This window comes from Alosa sapidissima, chromosome 1 (genome assembly GCF_018492685.1).
Source record: "Alosa sapidissima isolate fAloSap1 chromosome 1, fAloSap1.pri, whole genome shotgun sequence".
Lineage (NCBI taxonomy): Eukaryota > Metazoa > Chordata > Actinopteri > Clupeiformes > Clupeidae > Alosa > Alosa sapidissima.
This window is the reverse complement of record NC_055957.1, coordinates 33,045,008-33,061,018: the sequence shown is the minus strand read 5'-3', so window position 1 is coordinate 33,061,018 and position 16,011 is coordinate 33,045,008. Positions and strand designations below refer to the sequence as shown.

The window sequence follows — 16,011 nt, the reverse complement described above, 5'->3', positions numbered from 1 at the left end:
CTGCAAAAACTGATTCAGAAAGAGAGAACATAAATCCAGTGGGAAAGAGAAAGGAGACTAGAAGCATTGGGCAGCAGCTGCCCGAGGATGCAAAGTGGTGTAAAACTGAATTTATACTGTTGGACATAGGAAATGAAGAACTCTGGTCAGAACAAGACACCCCCGATTCACCAGTTCCACTGTATGAAACTCTATTGACCAAGTCAATGCAGTCCACTAGTATCAAGCGCTTATCTCCCATCTCTGCAATATCAGACAGTGAAAGTGAGAGTGAGGAGTATGATCTAGAAGACTTGTTCGACCTTGAGGACAGGCCTTCATCTCCCGAGTCTGTTTCCTCCAATAGAGCTTTTTCTCCTGATTCCCCTGTTCCCCAGTTTAATATGTTTACAGTGCCAACCACTCAGTGGAACAGATCTATGTCTCCTCACTCTGCAACATCAGATGTTGAGTACTTTGACATCAACTTGACCTATGAACATGTGCCTAATGAGATGAGGCCAGACTCCCCTCTATCAGCACCTTCAGATGAGGCATTAAAAGATGTGCTTGATGAAAGTGGGACAATGTCACCTGATTCGCTATCCTCAGAGTCTGACGACAAACTGGCCTTCCTAGAGTATTGGTTTGAAGAACTGAGACCATCCTCACCAGGTTCTCAGACGTCATTGGATGAGTTTAGACCTCTCTCCCCTGACTCTCCCATTCCCCAATATACTAGTCATTTACCTGAAAACATAGTCACTGTAGCAGTTAAAAGTGATATGGGCCCATCACCTGCGCCAACATTATCAGATAATGAGTCTTGTCGTTCTTGGGATTATAATGAGCACAGGCCACAGTCTCCTGAATCAATCATAGCCGAGAGCTGTCAAAGATGTCCTCTATATTCTCCAGATGATGCAGGCTTTGTGATTAGTGAAAACCTTACAAAGGTAGGAGAGACAAATGATGCCTCCTCTGAGGGGGAACCAGGGTTGAAATCTCTTAAGAGCGGAATGGAGCCACCGGTAAAAGCCGTTGCCTCCAAATGTGTAGTGGCAGCCTCCGATGAGATTTCATCTCCTCAAAAGTATGCACTGTTACACACAACGGTGACATCCAAGCTGATATCCCATATACATGACCCGCCTTTTAAAGGTAAACAACTCTGCAGTAAGACGGGCATGTTTGAAGGAATAGAACTTGAACATGAAAGTACGAGAGCAAGAGATAAGACAGAAGAGACTAGCAGTCAAATCCGAATGACTGAGGATGTTCAGACCAGTATTTCTGCTGCAGAAACCTCTAGAGATTTTAAAAGTAAAATGTCACCAGAGGTGCCTTCAGAGCAGGTGTCAGGCTTAGAGTCCGAAATCCTATTTTCTGGTCAAGATGAACTTACCTCCACTTCACTTTCGCGGCCCTATGAGTCAAGTCAGCCAATGATGTTAGATAGCGATGAAACCCTATTACCTGTTGACGTAAGACAGAATTGGGTGACAAGATCGTCTTCTCCTGATTCATTAGTCAGTTCAGACATTGAGTATTCTGAGTTGTGTCCGGACGAGTTGTTCAATGACGACAGATCATGGTCACCAGATTCATCGCATTCTCCGGATACACATAGACCACTGTCTCCAGATTCACCCATTCCTGTGTATGGCTGCGTTACCTTTGAGCAGTTAGGTTATGCAAGCAATAGATCGTCGTCTCCCATATCCTTAGCTTCAGAGATTGAGTATTCCGAAATGTGTCTTGAGGAATTATTCAGAGAACAGAGGTCAGATTCACCTGAATCAGTGATTTCACTCGATATGTTTCGAACGCTGTCTCCTGATTCACCTGTTCCTGAGTATGGACCTCCTATATTTGAAAATTTGAACTACTTAAGTAATAGATCATCCTCTCCCCTATCTCTGCTGTCAGATATTGAATACTCTGAAATATGTCTTGAAATGTTGTTAAGTGAAGACAGACCAGAGTCACCAGAATCAGGCATTATTGAAGAAGGCTTTAACAGGACCATTAGAGCCACACATGAGCAAAGACCATTATCACCAGAGTCCCTAACGTCTGAAAATGACTATTCCTCAACTTTCCTTTTGTGGCTTGAGGAAGAGAGAACATCGTCACCAGAATCCTTTACTTCATTAGATGAAGATAAACGTCTGTCCCCTGATTCCCCGATTCCTGAATATATTCATTCCACATGTGGTCAGATGGTATTTTCAACTAGCCGATCATCATCTCCCATATCGTTGGCATCCGATATTGAATACTCTGACCTGTACCTTGATGAATTGTTCCAAGAGGGGGGAACAGATTCACCAGAACCCATGAGCTTGTATGATGAAGGTATGGTCTTGTGTCCTGATTCACCTGTCCCTGACTACGGTCATGCTAAATACGAGACAGTAATCTGCATGGGAAGTAGATCATCCTCACCCACATCACTTATATCCGACATTGAGTACTCTGAGTTGTGTCTGGAGGGGTTGTTCAATGAGGACCGATCATGGTCTCCGGAATCATCACATTCACCAGATGCATATAGACTACTGTCTCCTGACTCACCTATTCCAATGTATGAAGCTCCTATTCTTCAACAGTTGAATTACACAACAAATAGATCCTCTTCTCCCGTATCCGTCACTTCAGATATTGAATACTCGGAGTTGTGTCTTAGTGAGTTGTTTAGTGGTGAAGATCGGCCATATTCACCGGAATCAGTGAATTCACTCGATGTGTATAGACCTCCAGATTCACCTATTAATCAGTTTGGCTGCCCTATATTGGAGGAGTTCATCTTTACAGGAAGTAGATCATCCTCTCCTACATCTCTTGCTTCAGATATTCAGTACTCTGAAATCTGTCTTAAAGAGTTGTTCCAAGAAGAGAGACCACGTTCACCTGATTCATGCAATGAATGCAACGAACACAGACCACTGACCCCTGATTCACCTATACCTGAATATAGCTACCATACATTTGAACAGTTAAACTTCATAAGTGATAGGTCCTCATCTCCCATGTCTCTAGAGTCAGATATTGAGTACTCTGAGCTCTGTCTTGTACAGTTGTTTGATGAAGACAGGCCAGATTCACCAGAATCAGTCATTTTAGATGATGAAACCAGCATGAATGATTTGTCTGAACATAGACCATTCACTCCAGAATCTGCGACACCCGAGACAGACTACTGCTTATTTTTCTCTAAGTGGCTTGAAGAAGTCAGAGCCTCCTCTCCTGAATCGATTTCATCGCTCAATGAATGCAGGCCACTCTCCCCTGACTCACCCGTCCCACAGTTCATGATTAAAACAGCATCAGTAATTTATGCCAAAGATAGGTGTTCGTCACCTGAGTCCCTGTGCTCAAGTCTGGAGTACGCAGATGGCTATAATTTCCATATTGACGAGCGTCCATCATCTCCTGAATCATTGACTGATGGCTATGATGGTAACAGTTGTCTCACAAGGCAAGACTCAGACTATGGGGCAGAAGGCAGTGTAGGTACTCCGAGAGTCACTTCCAGTCAGTCCTTGACACCTGACAATCAGTTATTCACTCCTTTGTCTGCAAAAACTGATTCAGAAAGAGAGAACATAAATCCAGTGGGAAAGAGAAAGGAGACTAGAAGCATTGGGCAGCAGCTGCCCGAGGATGCAAAGTGGTGTAAAACTGAATTTATACTGTTGGACATAGGAAATGAAGAACTCTGGTCAGAACAAGACACCCCCGATTCACCAGTTCCACTGTATGAAACTCTATTGACCAAGTCAATGCAGTCCACTAGTATCAAGCGCTTATCTCCCATCTCTGCAATATCAGACAGTGAAAGTGAGAGTGAGGAGTATGATCTAGAAGACTTGTTCGACCTTGAGGACAGGCCTTCATCTCCCGAGTCTGTTTCCTCCAATAGAGCTTTTTCTCCTGATTCCCCTGTTCCCCAGTTTAATATGTTTACAGTGCCAACCACTCAGTGGAACAGATCTATGTCTCCTCACTCTGCAACATCAGATGTTGAGTACTTTGACATCAACTTGACCTATGAACATGTGCCTAATGAGATGAGGCCAGACTCCCCTCTATCAGCACCTTCAGATGAGGCATTAAAAGATGTGCTTGATGAAAGTGGGACAATGTCACCTGATTCGCTATCCTCAGAGTCTGACGACAAACTGGCCTTCCTAGAGTATTGGTTTGAAGAACTGAGACCATCCTCACCAGGTTCTCAGACGTCATTGGATGAGTTTAGACCTCTCTCCCCTGACTCTCCCATTCCCCAATATACTAGTCATTTACCTGAAAACATAGTCACTGTAGCAGTTAAAAGTGATATGGGCCCATCACCTGCGCCAACATTATCAGATAATGAGTCTTGTCGTTCTTGGGATTATAATGAGCACAGGCCACAGTCTCCTGAATCAATCATAGCCGAGAGCTGTCAAAGATGTCCTCTATATTCTCCAGATGATGCAGGCTTTGTGATTAGTGAAAACCTTACAAAGGTAGGAGAGACAAATGATGCCTCCTCTGAGGGGGAACCAGGGTTGAAATCTCTTAAGAGCGGAATGGAGCCACCGGTAAAAGCCGTTGCCTCCAAATGTGTAGTGGCAGCCTCCGATGAGATTTCATCTCCTCAAAAGTATGCACTGTTACACACAACGGTGACATCCAAGCTGATATCCCATATACATGACCCGCCTTTTAAAGGTAAACAACTCTGCAGTAAGACGGGCATGTTTGAAGGAATAGAACTTGAACATGAAAGTACGAGAGCAAGAGATAAGACAGAAGAGACTAGCAGTCAAATCCGAATGACTGAGGATGTTCAGACCAGTATTTCTGCTGCAGAAACCTCTAGAGATTTTAAAAGTAAAATGTCACCAGAGGTGCCTTCAGAGCAGGTGTCAGGCTTAGAGTCCGAAATCCTATTTTCTGGTCAAGATGAACTTACCTCCACTTCACTTTCGCGGCCCTATGAGTCAAGTCAGCCAATGATGTTAGATAGCGATGAAACCCTATTACCTGTTGACGTAAGACAGAATTGGGTGACAAGATCGTCTTCTCCTGATTCATTAGTCAGTTCAGACATTGAGTATTCTGAGTTGTGTCCGGACGAGTTGTTCAATGACGACAGATCATGGTCACCAGATTCATCGCATTCTCCGGATACACATAGACCACTGTCTCCAGATTCACCCATTCCTGTGTATGGCTGCGTTACCTTTGAGCAGTTAGGTTATGCAAGCAATAGATCGTCGTCTCCCATATCCTTAGCTTCAGAGATTGAGTATTCCGAAATGTGTCTTGAGGAATTATTCAGAGAACAGAGGTCAGATTCACCTGAATCAGTGATTTCACTCGATATGTTTCGAACACTGTCTCCTGATTCACCTGTTCCTGAGTATGGACCTCCTATATTTGAAAATTTGAACTACTTAAGTAATAGATCATCCTCTCCCCTATCTCTGCTGTCAGATATTGAATACTCTGAAATATGTCTTGAAATGTTGTTAAGTGAAGACAGACCAGAGTCACCAGAATCAGGCATTATTGAAGAAGGCTTTAACAGGACCATTAGAGCCACACATGAGCAAAGACCATTATCACCAGAGTCCCTAACGTCTGAAAATGACTATTCCTCAATTTTCCTTTTGTGGCTTGAGGAAGAGAGAACATCGTCACCAGAATCCTTTACTTCATTAGATGAAGATAAACGTCTGTCCCCTGATTCCCCGATTCCTGAATATATTCATTCCACATGTGGTCAGATGGTATTTTCAACTAGCCGATCATCATCTCCCATATCGCTGGCATCCGATATTGAATACTCTGACCTGTACCTTGATGAATTGTTCCAAGAGGGGGGAACAGATTCACCAGAACCCATGAGCTTGTATGATGAAGGTATGGTCTTGTGTCCTGATTCACCTGTCCCTGACTACGGTCATGCTAAATACGAGACAGTAATCTGCATGGGAAGTAGATCATCCTCACCCACATCACTTATATCCGACATTGAGTACTCTGAGTTGTGTCTGGAGGGGTTGTTCAATGAGGACCGATCATGGTCTCCGGAATCATCACATTCACCAGATGCATATAGACTACTGTCTCCTGACTCACCTATTCCAATGTATGAAGCTCCTATTCTTCAACAGTTGAATTACACAACAAATAGATCCTCTTCTCCCGTATCCGTCACTTCAGATATTGAATACTCGGAGTTGTGTCTTAGTGAGTTGTTTAGTGGTGAAGATCGGCCATATTCACCGGAATCAGTGAATTCACTCGATGTGTATAGACCTCCAGATTCACCTATTAATCAGTTTGGCTGCCCTATATTGGAGGAGTTCATCTTTACAGGAAGTAGATCATCCTCTCCTACATCTCTTGCTTCAGATATTCAGTACTCTGAAATCTGTCTTAAAGAGTTGTTCCAAGAAGAGAGACCACGTTCACCTGATTCATGCAATGAATGCAACGAACACAGACCACTGACCCCTGATTCACCTATACCTGAATATAGCTACCATACATTTGAACAGTTAAACTTCATAAGTGATAGGTCCTCATCTCCCATGTCTCTAGAGTCAGATATTGAGTACTCTGAGCTCTGTCTTGTACAGTTGTTTGATGAAGACAGGCCAGATTCACCAGAATCAGTCATTTTAGATGATGAAACCAGCATGAATGATTTGTCTGAACATAGACCATTCACTCCAGAATCTGCGACACCCGAGACAGACTACTGCTTATTTTTCTCTAAGTGGCTTGAAGAAGTCAGAGCCTCCTCTCCTGAATCGATTTCATCGCTCAATGAATGCAGGCCACTCTCCCCTGACTCACCCGTCCCACAGTTCATGATTAAAACAGCATCAGTAATTTATGCCAAAGATAGGTGTTCGTCACCTGAGTCCCTGTGCTCAAGTCTGGAGTACGCAGATGGCTATAATTTCCATATTGACGAGCGTCCATCATCTCCTGAATCATTGACTGATGGCTATGATGGTAACAGTTGTCTCACAAGGCAAGACTCAGACTATGGGGCAGAAGGCAGTGTAGGTACTCCGAGAGTCACTTCCAGTCAGTCCTTGACACCTGACAATCAGTTATTCACTCCTTTGTCTGCAAAAACTGATTCAGAAAGAGAGAACATAAATCCAGTGGGAAAGAGAAAGGAGACTAGAAGCATTGGGCAGCAGCTGCCCGAGGATGCAAAGTGGTGTAAAACTGAATTTATACTGTTGGACATAGGAAATGAAGAACTCTGGTCAGAACAAGACACCCCCGATTCACCAGTTCCACTGTATGAAACTCTATTGACCAAGTCAATGCAGTCCACTAGTATCAAGCGCTTATCTCCCATCTCTGCAATATCAGACAGTGAAAGTGAGAGTGAGGAGTATGATCTAGAAGACTTGTTCGACCTTGAGGACAGGCCTTCATCTCCCGAGTCTGTTTCCTCCAATAGAGCTTTTTCTCCTGATTCCCCTGTTCCCCAGTTTAATATGTTTACAGTGCCAACCACTCAGTGGAACAGATCTATGTCTCCTCACTCTGCAACATCAGATGTTGAGTACTTTGACATCAACTTGACCTATGAACATGTGCCTAATGAGATGAGGCCAGACTCCCCTCTATCAGCACCTTCAGATGAGGCATTAAAAGATGTGCTTGATGAAAGTGGGACAATGTCACCTGATTCGCTATCCTCAGAGTCTGACGACAAACTGGCCTTCCTAGAGTATTGGTTTGAAGAACTGAGACCATCCTCACCAGGTTCTCAGACGTCATTGGATGAGTTTAGACCTCTCTCCCCTGACTCTCCCATTCCCCAATATACTAGTCATTTACCTGAAAACATAGTCACTGTAGCAGTTAAAAGTGATATGGGCCCATCACCTGCGCCAACATTATCAGATAATGAGTCTTGTCGTTCTTGGGATTATAATGAGCATAGGCCACAGTCTCCTGAATCAATCATAGCCGAGAGCTGTCAAAGATGTCCTCTATATTCTCCAGATGATGCAGGCTTTGTGATTAGTGAAAACCTTACAAAGGTAGGAGAGACAAATGATGCCTCCTCTGAGGGGGAACCAGGGTTGAAATCTCTTAAGAGCGGAATGGAGCCACCGGTAAAAGCCGTTGCCTCCAAATGTGTAGTGGCAGCCTCCGATGAGATTTCATCTCCTCAAAAGTATGCACTGTTACACACAACGGTGACATCCAAGCTGATATCCCATATACATGACCCGCCTTTTAAAGGTAAACAACTCTGCAGTAAGACGGGCATGTTTGAAGGAATAGAACTTGAACATGAAAGTACGAGAGCAAGAGATAAGACAGAAGAGACTAGCAGTCAAATCCGAATGACTGAGGATGTTCAGACCAGTATTTCTGCTGCAGAAACCTCTAGAGATTTTAAAAGTAAAATGTCACCAGAGGTGCCTTCAGAGCAGGTGTCAGGCTTAGAGTCCGAAATCCTATTTTCTGGTCAAGATGAACTTACCTCCACTTCACTTTCGCGGCCCTATGAGTCAAGTCAGCCAATGATGTTAGATAGCGATGAAACCCTATTACCTGTTGACGTAAGACAGAATTGGGTGACAAGATCGTCTTCTCCTGATTCATTAGTCAGTTCAGACATTGAGTATTCTGAGTTGTGTCCGGACGAGTTGTTCAATGACGACAGATCATGGTCACCAGATTCATCGCATTCTCCGGATACACATAGACCACTGTCTCCAGATTCACCCATTCCTGTGTATGGCTGCGTTACCTTTGAGCAGTTAGGTTATGCAAGCAATAGATCGTCGTCTCCCATATCCTTAGCTTCAGAGATTGAGTATTCCGAAATGTGTCTTGAGGAATTATTCAGAGAACAGAGGTCAGATTCACCTGAATCAGTGATTTCACTCGATATGTTTCGAACACTGTCTCCTGATTCACCTGTTCCTGAGTATGGACCTCCTATATTTGAAAATTTGAACTACTTAAGTAATAGATCATCCTCTCCCCTATCTCTGCTGTCAGATATTGAATACTCTGAAATATGTCTTGAAATGTTGTTAAGTGAAGACAGACCAGAGTCACCAGAATCAGGCATTATTGAAGAAGGCTTTAACAGGACCATTAGAGCCACACATGAGCAAAGACCATTATCACCAGAGTCCCTAACGTCTGAAAATGACTATTCCTCAACTTTCCTTTTGTGGCTTGAGGAAGAGAGAACATCGTCACCAGAATCCTTTACTTCATTAGATGAAGATAAACGTCTGTCCCCTGATTCCCCGATTCCTGAATATATTCATTCCACATGTGGTCAGATGGTATTTTCAACTAGCCGATCATCATCTCCCATTTCGCTGGCATCCGATATTGAATACTCTGACCTGTACCTTGATGAATTGTTCCAAGAGGGGGGAACAGATTCACCAGAACCCATGAGCTTGTATGATGAAGGTATGGTCTTGTGTCCTGATTCACCTGTCCCTGACTACGGTCATGCTAAATACGAGACAGTAATCTGCATGGGAAGTAGATCATCCTCACCCACATCACTTATATCCGACATTGAGTACTCTGAGTTGTGTCTGGAGGGGTTGTTCAATGAGGACCGATCATGGTCTCCGGAATCATCACATTCACCAGATGCATATAGACTACTGTCTCCTGACTCACCTATTCCAATGTATGAAGCTCCTATTCTTCAACAGTTGAATTACACAACAAATAGATCCTCTTCTCCCGTATCCGTCACTTCAGATATTGAATACTCGGAGTTGTGTCTTAGTGAGTTGTTTAGTGGTGAAGATCGGCCATATTCACCGGAATCAGTGAATTCACTCGATGTGTATAGACCTCCAGATTCACCTATTAATCAGTTTGGCTGCCCTATATTGGAGGAGTTCATCTTTACAGGAAGTAGATCATCCTCTCCTACATCTCTTGCTTCAGATATTCAGTACTCTGAAATCTGTCTTAAAGAGTTGTTCCAAGAAGAGAGACCACGTTCACCTGATTCATGCAATGAATGCAACGAACACAGACCACTGACCCCTGATTCACCTATACCTGAATATAGCTACCATACATTTGATAGGACCCTTGAGAGGACCCTTTCAGCTGAATTTAGACCTCTATCACCAGATTTGTTGACATTAAACAATGAGTATGATACATTACTGTTTGAATTTGGGTTTGATGAAGTAAGACCAGATTCACCCTGGTCGTTTTCCATAGTTGATAAATACAGGCCCCTGAGTCCTGAGTCTCCATTACCTTACTTCAGTGCTCCGATTCTTGAATGTGTTATGCCTCTTCTAGGCTGTACATCTCCTTCAACTGAATCACTGGTCTCAGACATTGAGCTGTCTGAGTTATGCCTTGACATCCTCTTTGACTATGAAAGACCAGAGTCACCTGAATCGGACTCAGTGAAATATGAAGTTAGAGAACATAGTGGTAGCCATAGTGATGTAGCTACCCATAGACAACCATATCTTGACATTTCTGACAGTGACATAGCACATTTGTGTCCGGATTACCCAGAACATGACACAAGGCATCTCTCTCCTCAAGCTTCTTCAGTTAGCGGAGTTACATGCTTGCCAAATGATTCACCATGTTCTCAGGTCAGAACATCATTATCTGATGATAGAGTACCATGTATTGGTGATAGGTCACCCTTACCCAAATCTATCGCCTCAGATATTAATCAATCCAGGTTTGGTCTTGGTGAAATGTCCCGGGATCAGCCTGGATCTCCCAAATCTGACGTTTATGATAATGCACCTCAAGAAAGCACATCACTCTTCAGTGACAAAGATTCATCCACTCAGCCATTCATAGCTGAAAAGGAGACCTCAAGTATTTCTCCTGTGTTCCAGCTGGTCTACAAAACAGCCCCAAGCAAACTTATCGCACATATGTATGACCCACTGTATAAAGGTGAAACATTCATAAGTAAGAGTGGTGTTTTTGAGAGGGTAGGTCTAAGGACAGAAAAATAGATTAGACATACTAAACATGCCACATTTTTTTTTATTTAAGCCCCAAATAAGATAGATAAGAATCAAAACCACACCTACCACACAGTTCTGTTGAGAGATTTTGATTTCCCCAATTATTTAAAATAGCTATTGTGACATGATATTTAGTGCAATTAATATGTTTTTTTTTTTTTATTTAGTCCAACAAGTGAATAGAGACCCAGTATAAACTGCACAATTATCCTATTAATAGCTGTCATTCAGAGTTACTCTGTAACCACAGTGTGGTAGGTGTGATCACTTGAAATCCCAAGTTTCTTAATGAAATTGGTTTGGACTATGAGATGATTCATTATATCAGGATTCTGCTATAATTTTATGGATTTGTCCTTTGAGTAGTTCTTAACTACAGTGTTAGGAAGTACAGCACAGCTAAACTTTTAAAAGGATCCCCTTAGGTACAGTGATATTTTGAAAGCAAAGTCTATATCTGTAGCTATTTTAATTGATATTGAGAGAGCTGTATTTAGAATGGAAAGACATTTAGTTGTGCGTGCTCAAAGGTAGAAAACGACTCTAAGATATGTTGTTATATTTGACCCTTTTTTCATGCAGAGTTTAGCATTTAGTCTTTACCAGATTTGTTTTAATATCTTCTGTTAGCATGGTATGCCTGGTCTTTGTGTGTTTTGCAGTGGAGTGTTATCTGTGGGAAACCTACATGTAACAGCAGAGACTGTGGTAATAGTAGCTGAAAAAGGTCTTCTGTTTTCTGATGTAACTATTTGTTTTTAGAATGTCTCAAAGTGGTACCATACAGCAATTGGTTCATTATGCACACCCACAACCCAGTTTAATGGGGAGTTTGTTTTGACAAAAAGTGATTTTGAATAGATAATGCCCAGCAGATGTCAGGTCATTTTCAGTGAAAATTGGAGAATTCTGAATTTTACTACAACAAATACTGCTATGCAGAGGAGACCTTAGGTAGCAAATACTACAGAGATGAATACTACTACCAGAGGATGAGTGCCTAAGTGGAGGTACTAGTCAAGTGTACAGTATCAAAGGAGATGGTGGTAGAAGAAGGAGAAGGGTGTTGAGGTAGTGGGAGGGAAGTGTAAGTGCATGTTAATTGTGTTGGACTGTTAGAAGTGTGAGGAGAGGAGGTACTGTAGGAGTTGGGTCTTCAAGAGTTTCTTTAAGATAGAGAGGGATGCCCCTACTCTGGTAGGACTTGGTAGGTTGTTCCACCATCAGGGAACTAAAAAGATTGAAGAACATTGTTTTGTCAACAAGTAATGTTGAATAGATAAGGTCCAACAAATGTCAGGTCATTTTCAGTGAAGTTTTGGAGAATTTAGATTTTTTTTTAGTCATGTGGCAGTGGACATAATCCTTGAACTGAAAGAACCCAGAGCAATAAATCAAGAGCAACTTGAAGAGTATCGACAACAACAGAAAGAACAACAACAGAAGAAGACAATTTTGTTCAAGCGTATAAAAAGATGGAATATGGCCACCAATGGTGGAAAATGACCACCAAGAGACTCAAGACGATTGGGTTGGACACTACTCACTTGGAATGATGACAAAAGTTGTCAGCTGGCTCCCAGTGTTGGTAAGAGCACTTGCACTGAGGGATGCTGTGTTACCATAAATAGCGCTGATTCCCAGAGCACTGCTTCAGATGTAAAAGCATAAGCAGCTACTAATGTCTGCTTCTTAGTTTGACTTGTCGTGTTTTGCATGTTTGCAAGACCAACAGGATGAGTCTCTAATCCCTCACACACACACACACACACACACACACACACGCACACACACATGCACACACACACACACACACACACACACACACACACACACACACACACACACACAAAGAGTGATTCAGGAAGTCTCAGTATACTGCAGCCTCCTTTCTCTCCAGGCACCATGATCATAAACTACTGTACCATACAACCACCAGATTACATGAGCAGTCAAAAACATCAAGTCAGCAGTGGCATGGCAGTATTTTAACAGTCACTTCTCTCCCGGTAGACCAGCTGAACTGTGATTCAAGGAGGCTATGGAGCATGCGCTATGCTCACAGGTTCAGTTACGAGGGAGTGAAAGCTCTGCTTTTCATTGCATTTGCATAGTTACTCATGACACAAAGGTAAAGGTGACATGTAACATATTAGTAATGTCACATCATGTGCTGACTTTGCTTTGGTTGGATTTGGGTCTCAAATTTGAAAAAAAAAAAAAAACTGTTATCATTCACATTTATTTATACAGTATTCAGTAGTGAGGTTAAAAGAATAAGATTGAAAAAAAGATTTCAGGCATAACAGTATCATTGTGTAGGTGCCCCTGAAATCTGCATGTGCTTTTTACACTGCCTCTACAATGCTGCACTTGTCCTAATGTTTTCCTTTAAGCTAAATTGTGATTTGTTTGAATGTTGTCCCATAGAATGAATGGTGGTTACAACACTAAGGCTATTTACCCAAAGGAGACATCTCATTTATGTTTTTTTCATTCCATTTCATGATTACATCTTAGGTTCCAGGAGCTTTGGATCAAAGGGTGTTACCTGATCCCGAGCCAATTGAAATGGAGGTTGGTTTTAAGGCCAGTGCATCCTTGATGCCACCTGTAAGAAATACATGTTCCCCTGCAAGTGAAGTGGAGCCGGTTGCACAGAGTGAAAAGTCATGTGATTTCAGTCTGTTTCCAGATGGATCAATAGACGTGCCGTTTACAGCTTATGAGTCTACTCCACTAGTGCCAGATCTCCTCAAACACACATCAAAAGACAGTCCGGATGACCCACCACAGGCTCCATGTCAACCTACAAATACACCTCACAGTGAACCAGTTATGCCAGCAGTGTCATCTGACGGATGTGAATACCATACTGATGAAAAGGAGATAAAAGGTGATGAGATCTCCCACCCTGAGGAAGAATTGGAAATTAGATTTGAGGAAACCCCACAAAGTCTTTACAGTGTAGGCGTTATGTCCACAGAGACCAAATATTCTTCTCCTAAGGAAGATCACAGTTACTCACTTAGTCTGGAGTCTGTGGACAGTGGCCTTTCAGCAGATGTCATATCAGATGATAGCTTAGTAGATGTCCCTGGGACATCTTGTGATTCATTGTCATTGTTTAGTCAGCCATGTTCTGAAGGACGTAGAGTAACCCCTGATCTTATAAAAATTACCTCTGGCTTAGTGAGACAGCAGGGAATAGATCCTGGCTCGTTGAGCAATATAGATCGAGTTGTGACATGGCAAAACCAAGGACCTGAAACACCAGATTGTCCTATTCCTACTCTATGTGTATCAGTCACTGATATGAAGACCCCCAAATCACCCAAGGAATGTGAAGAAGCTGTGGGCAGTGAGGTAAGCCAAGCCTCATCCACAGAACTGATTTCCCTTGCCGAGAAGTCTGAACAGACACTAGGCGTTGATGTCACTCCTGATAATCAAAATCTGTTGGTTCCTTCCCTGATGGGATCTGATGTAAGGGAAGAAGGAAAAAATATTTCTCAAAACCAGATCCATCTTGATCCAAGACAGGGTCATTTAGACATGGTTAAGACTGCTGAAATGAGTTGTAAACCCATTTGTGAACTTACTGAATCATCATGCCAGTCAAGCTCTGTCACACCTGGATCCCATACGGATGACAATGCACACGTTGAGGAGACATATGTGTGTAAAACTACTCTTGACTTTCCACATTCATGGATGCCTTCTGGAACTACTCTGCATACTACTGATGACACAAATGTCTATATCTCAGATGGGACACCACAGACACCAGGTGCAGTTACGTTGTCAACACACTTTGATTTTGAGGTTGGAGCCATTGACTTCATCCCAAAACAGGCTGAGACAATGGAAAGGGCTTCCAATAATTTGGTGAATATTCTATACGCACATGATAAGGAAACTGTTGCCGATCCTACACTTATCCCATGGTCCCATCAGCCTGTGCCCATGACAGATGGTCTTTACTCACAGGAGGACGATGAATCAGATATCATTCAGCCTGCACATAAATCTCCCCATCCATTTTCACAAATTCCATTGTCAGCTTTAGTTAACCTAGGTCAGACAGATATTGGAGATACTTCTTCTTACCAGCTACTGATGACTCCAGAGGAATGGTCTTTGGCTACTCCTTCTATCTGTTCAAAGGCAGAAATCATTGAAATATCTAAAAATAGCCATGGAGAGCCAAGCACTGTATATGCAGAGCAGCTCTTGAATGAAGGTACTCTACCTGAAGACGCGGAACCTGCTTTGAGGGATGTTCCAGAGGAACAGGACATGTTCTTGAGCCAAGAGAGTCTGTGTACTCTACAGTTCTATGATACTATGGCTGATGAAAAGCCTAATGCTCAGGTACTCCAACTCCATGATGACTCAGACCCAGAGATGTACTTTGACTGTAAGCAAACCATTTCAGATCATTCTGAAACAGAGCCTGAGGTGATAAGGAAATTGCACTTTCATCCAAGGAAGGACTCCCTCCTTGGAGTCAAAATGAGACAAAAGAGCCCAAGGAGTCTCATGCGGAAAAAGCAACACCGTAGAGCCTTGCTGTCATCAGGAAGTGAGGACTATGAGGACGCCGTTTTCCCCCATGAGCCCCCAGCCTTACATATTAAGAGAGATGGTCCAGTCACTTCCCTGAGTGCTAGACGAGTCTGTAGGCAGGTCCCCCAGGAGGTTCTCCGTCATGGGGCAGAGGAGCATGTGGTCAATGGTGGCTGTCTAAAGAGGGTAAGGGTCATTTGAGCTCCTCCATCCTGCCTGAAGCTGCCTGTCATGCACCTCTGCCACCTGATGTTGATATGAGCTCTTTGACCCTGGAAAATATACTTAACTTAGGATATGGATTTAACAAACCTATAACAAACTAACTAGTGTGGCTCATTTTTTTTTTTTTTAAAAGTCCATTACTGTTTCACAAGTAACATTAACAAGCTAACAGCCCAATTTCTTCAACTTTTGTAGAAATGAC

At 42.7% G+C, this 16,011-nt stretch overlaps 2 protein-coding genes across 4 annotated transcripts in view; both read left to right on the top strand.

Moving 5' to 3' along the window:
• Positions 1-16,011, top strand: part of ank2a (ankyrin 2a, neuronal) — a 108,261-nt gene that overhangs the window by 84,312 nt on the left and 7,938 nt on the right. The gene's annotated exons all lie outside the window — the stretch shown is intronic.
• LOC121721240 lies at positions 5,630-15,449 on the top strand. Of its 3 annotated transcripts, none has more exons than XM_042108010.1 (3): positions 5,630-6,526; positions 10,085-12,603; positions 13,536-15,449. In XM_042108010.1, exons 1-2 carry the CDS (start codon positions 5,760-5,762, stop codon positions 11,001-11,003), a joined length of 1,686 nt encoding a protein of 561 aa, XP_041963944.1. In that variant the 5' UTR covers positions 5,630-5,759; the 3' UTR covers positions 11,004-12,603; positions 13,536-15,449. The 3 variants fall into 3 exon arrangements, with proteins under 3 accessions (XP_041963944.1, XP_041963934.1, XP_041963927.1); XM_042108000.1 differs by having other exon boundaries at positions 5,630-12,603; positions 13,536-13,592; positions 13,700-15,449; XM_042107993.1 differs by having other exon boundaries at positions 5,630-12,603.

Excerpts from the sequence above, each read along its gene's own strand:
- LOC121721240 (XM_042108000.1), top strand. The coding sequence starts at position 5,760 with ATGGTATTTTCAACTAGCCGATCATCATCTCCCATATCGCTGGCATCC.